Source organism: Myotis davidii, unplaced genomic scaffold (assembly GCF_000327345.1).
Source record: "Myotis davidii unplaced genomic scaffold, ASM32734v1 scaffold221, whole genome shotgun sequence".
In the NCBI taxonomy this organism is placed as follows: domain Eukaryota; kingdom Metazoa; phylum Chordata; class Mammalia; order Chiroptera; family Vespertilionidae; genus Myotis; species Myotis davidii.
In genome coordinates this window covers 7,548,455-7,552,222 of record NW_006293349.1, presented here as the reverse complement: position 1 = coordinate 7,552,222, position 3,768 = coordinate 7,548,455, and the positions used below count along the sequence as shown (strand labels likewise).

The 3,768-nt window shown below is 39.8% G+C and overlaps 2 protein-coding genes across 2 annotated transcripts in view; one reads left to right on the top strand and one right to left on the bottom strand.

Annotated features, from left to right (window-relative positions):
* HSPE1 (heat shock protein family E (Hsp10) member 1) overlaps positions 1–177 on the bottom strand; it is a 3,487-nt gene extending 3,310 nt beyond the window's left edge. Inside the window, exon 1 of the mRNA XM_006767119.2 lies at positions 169–177. Coding sequence (XP_006767182.1) covers positions 169–177 — 9 coding nt within the window. The remainder of the gene's footprint in view (positions 1–168) is intronic.
* A 22-nt stretch (positions 178–199) lies between these two features.
* The window catches only part of HSPD1 (heat shock protein family D (Hsp60) member 1), an 8,175-nt gene continuing 4,606 nt past the window's right edge, over positions 200–3,768 (top strand). Inside the window, 4 exon segments of the mRNA XM_006779571.1 lie at positions 200–375; positions 1,540–1,792; positions 2,871–2,953; positions 3,499–3,612. Coding sequence (XP_006779634.1) covers positions 202–375; positions 1,540–1,792; positions 2,871–2,953; positions 3,499–3,612 — 624 coding nt within the window. The 5' untranslated portion in view covers positions 200–201.

Genomic DNA, 3,768 nt, shown 5'->3' with positions numbered 1-3,768 from the left:
GCAGAAGCGGGGGCAGGGCCCTGGCTGCAGACGGCTGCCCGGTGCCGGTGCTGCAGGCCAGGCCTGCGGGGGCCCGGGCATCGGGGCTGGCACAGGTCAGCCCGGTTCCCGTCCGCCGTTTGTTCGGTGGCGCGGGTGGCGCCTCTGGGGGTGCGGGTTTGGATGTACCGCTGACATGCCTGTCTCCTCCGCTCCCCAGAAATGCTTCGATTGCACACAGTCCTTCGCCAGGTGAGGCCCGTGTCCAGGGCGCTGGCTCCTCATCTCACTCGGGCTTATGCCAAAGATGTAAAATTCGGTGCCGAGGCTCGAGCCTTAATGCTTCAAGGTGTCGACCTTTTAGCCGATGCTGTAGCCGTTACTATGGGGCCAAAGGTATCAGCATTATTTTATTGTCATTGATGGTACTGTGAGTTAATTCATATTTTACTGATGGCAGATAAGTCACGCTGAACTTGGACAGTATATGAGTATCCATTTTTGAGAGAACCCAATTTATATGTAAGTTCCACATTAATGGTTAATTTTTTTCCTTTCCTTATATGTAATAGTCTTAAAACTTAAATTTAGGAAATTTCATTTTGTATAATGTGTGATGTGTGATGTAATCCATTGGTAACTCAGAGCTTAAGATGGATTCTTAAACTCCAGGTAGGGATCACCCTGCTTGCCAGCTTTTGTTAAATTTTGGATTGTTTCCCAGCAAATAGCAAACATTGAAGGAAGGATGGTACTTATCTCCTATAATACCTAAATACCTTCTTGAAGGTTCTAGTTTTACCTACTTTTTTCTGCTGTCCCTTCTGTTCCAAAGCACATTTAAAAATTTGTCTCGCTTAACAGGAGACTGGCGAGTGAGTGGTAATAAGTTGAAGAGGCCTTTGAAGGTTGTGCACAGTGGAGTGATGGTTCATTTTAGTTTGAAAACAATTCAAATATCAAAGTGATCCAACCTGTATCAATGAGGCATTGGAAAGGAGACATATGTAATACTTTAAACAATCAAGAATTAAGAAAAAAAATAAGGCATTGGCATGCCTCCCAAATAGCAGCTTTGGTTCACACGAAAAGCTGCCAATACTCTGCACCATACTTGAGAAATATTTAATGTTCAGTGGCCCTGCAAGAGTGACTGTGCTTGCCTTGCAGTTAATATTTTAGTAACTACACTTTAAAGCAATTTAAAAGTAAGTTTTCACATGACTTTCAAGGTAGCAGGCACTGGGGAAAACTTGAAGTATAAGTAACGTGAAGAATTTAATTATATTTTTAGAGTTTATTTGAGCATAACTGATTATAGTTGCCAGGAAGATCTCAAATGCTCCTGTTTTATAACATCCTTTACTCTCTAGGATTTTTATCTTCTAGAATACCTTATCGAAAGTTATGCACTTGACAACAACGAGGTGTTTTTCTTTAAACTAAGTTCATTGATGAACTTGCCCTTGAGGTTTATGCTGCAGATCTGATAATATGTTGAGGCTTTCAAGTGTGTGGTTCTGTAACTTTTCCCCCTTCTTTTTCCCTCTGCAATTACAGGGAAGAACAGTGATTATTGAACAGAGCTGGGGAAGTCCCAAAGTAACAAAGGATGGTGTGACCGTAGCAAAGTCCATCGACTTGAAAGATAAGTATAAAAATATTGGCGCTAGACTTGTTCAAGATGTTGCCAATAACACAAATGAAGAGGCTGGGGATGGCACCACCACGGCTACTGTGCTGGCACGCTCCATCGCCAAGGAAGGCTTCGAGAAGATCAGCAAAGGTGCTAATCCCGTGGAAATCAGGAGAGGTAGGACTGCCTCCGCACTGTCAGACATTGTTAGAACTGTCCATTGAATTAGAAAGTTGATGCTTATTTCTCTTCCTAAAAATCCTCATGCTGAATGTTCCTTTAGCAAATAGTGATTGAATGCCTGGCTGTGTGGTGAGCACTGTACAAGGTGTTAAGGAAAATGAGACATTTCCTAAGACATTTCCTGTTGTCAGTCTCCCCACCACCCTGAAAGCTAACATTTTCAATGGAAGATACAGTATGTACTGTGTACCTTGAAAACAGTCAACTTCTGGGGATTAGAGCAGAGAGAGATTGTACAGTTCTGATGCTTTACCCTAGTAAGTAGGGCCTAAGAAGCAGCTAAGTCGCCCAGGATGTTACAGATTTTTTAAAGCAGATTTTTACTTCTCTCCTTTTTTTTTTTTAATTGGAGAGAGAGAGAGAGAGAGAGAGAGAGAAACATTGATTTTGTTGTTCCACTTATTTATGCATTCATTGGCTGCTTGTGTGTGCCCTGATCAGGAAATGAACCCACAACCTTGACCTACAGTCTAAGCAACTGAGATACCTCTTAACAACACTTTGTTATTGGCCTTCATTTTTGGTTATTATTGCTTGTTTCAGGAAGCTAGACCACTGTTATTTATTTAATTTTAGTCCTCACTAGAGGAGTGGAGATATTTTTTCATTGATTTTTTTTTCTTTTTTTTTAGAGAGAGTTTACGGGATGGGGTGGGGGGAGAGATCCATGTGACAGACACATCATTTGATTGCCTCCCACACGTGCCCCTTCCAGAGGCACATTGGATTGGGAATGATTTATACAGAATGAGTTGAATGGTTAGATTTTTGCCAATTGTACACTTCAATCTTTTTAGTCTAATTTTCAAAATATTTTGGCATTGTGGGACTTGATTAAAGTTCCTGTTTCAGTGCATGCCATCCAGCTCCATATGATTTGGAAAAATTCTGGCACAGAAGCAGTGTGTAAGCTGTTCAGGCATGAAAACATTTATATAAATCAAAATTTTTATGTGACATGTAGACATGAGAGAATATGTCTCTCATGTAATGATGTTTATTCTTGACCCAGGTGTGATGTTAGCTGTTGATGCTGTGATTTCTGAACTTAAGAAGCAATCTAAACCTGTGACAACCCCTGAAGAAATAGCTCAGGTAGGGATTTTTCATAATACTTTGTGGTAAAGTAAAAAAATTTAATAACATTTCATGGAAATCATACACCAATTTCAGAATAACAGTACTATTCAATCACCTACATTGGAAGCATTTTTCTTACTGAATAACAGTACTATTCAATCACCTACATTGGAAGCATTTTTCTTACTGAATGCTGGCTAAAATATTTAAAAATAATTCAGTGATCATGACACGAGTCTTAATGGACTGCTATTTTATTTCTGTATGCTATAAGACATTTGTATGTATGTGGTAGTATTGCCATGTTTGCCAAAGGAAAACAAAATAATGGGGGGTCAGCCTCTTTAATTCACTGTTTTTGTTTAAAAGAATAATTGCATGTTTCATGTCTTTAGAAAATAATGTAGCCAAATAATAAGTTGAAAACATAAAACCCCCTTCCTGTGTTGTCCCCTCCCCCCATGGATGTATCCATTTGGAAGTTACTAGGAAAAGGAGGGGAGTTGATGGAGAACACTAGCCTTACCTTGTAATTTGGAAAGGTAACTTGATCGTTTCAGGTTGCTACAATTTCTGCAAATGGAGACAAAGAAATTGGCAACATAATTTCTGATGCAATGAAAAAGGTTGGAAGGAAAGGCGTCATCACTGTAAAGGCAAGTGTGTTTTCCATGGTAGCCTGAAATGAGATGTCAGCACAAAATTCTATCTGTATGTTTCTATGAGTATATTCTATTTTATTCCTTCATGTGTACTGACAGCACCTGTATAGAATAGAGTACTTAACTCTGCTTTGTGTGAATAACTAGCCTTTGCTGTGAGGTATGAAC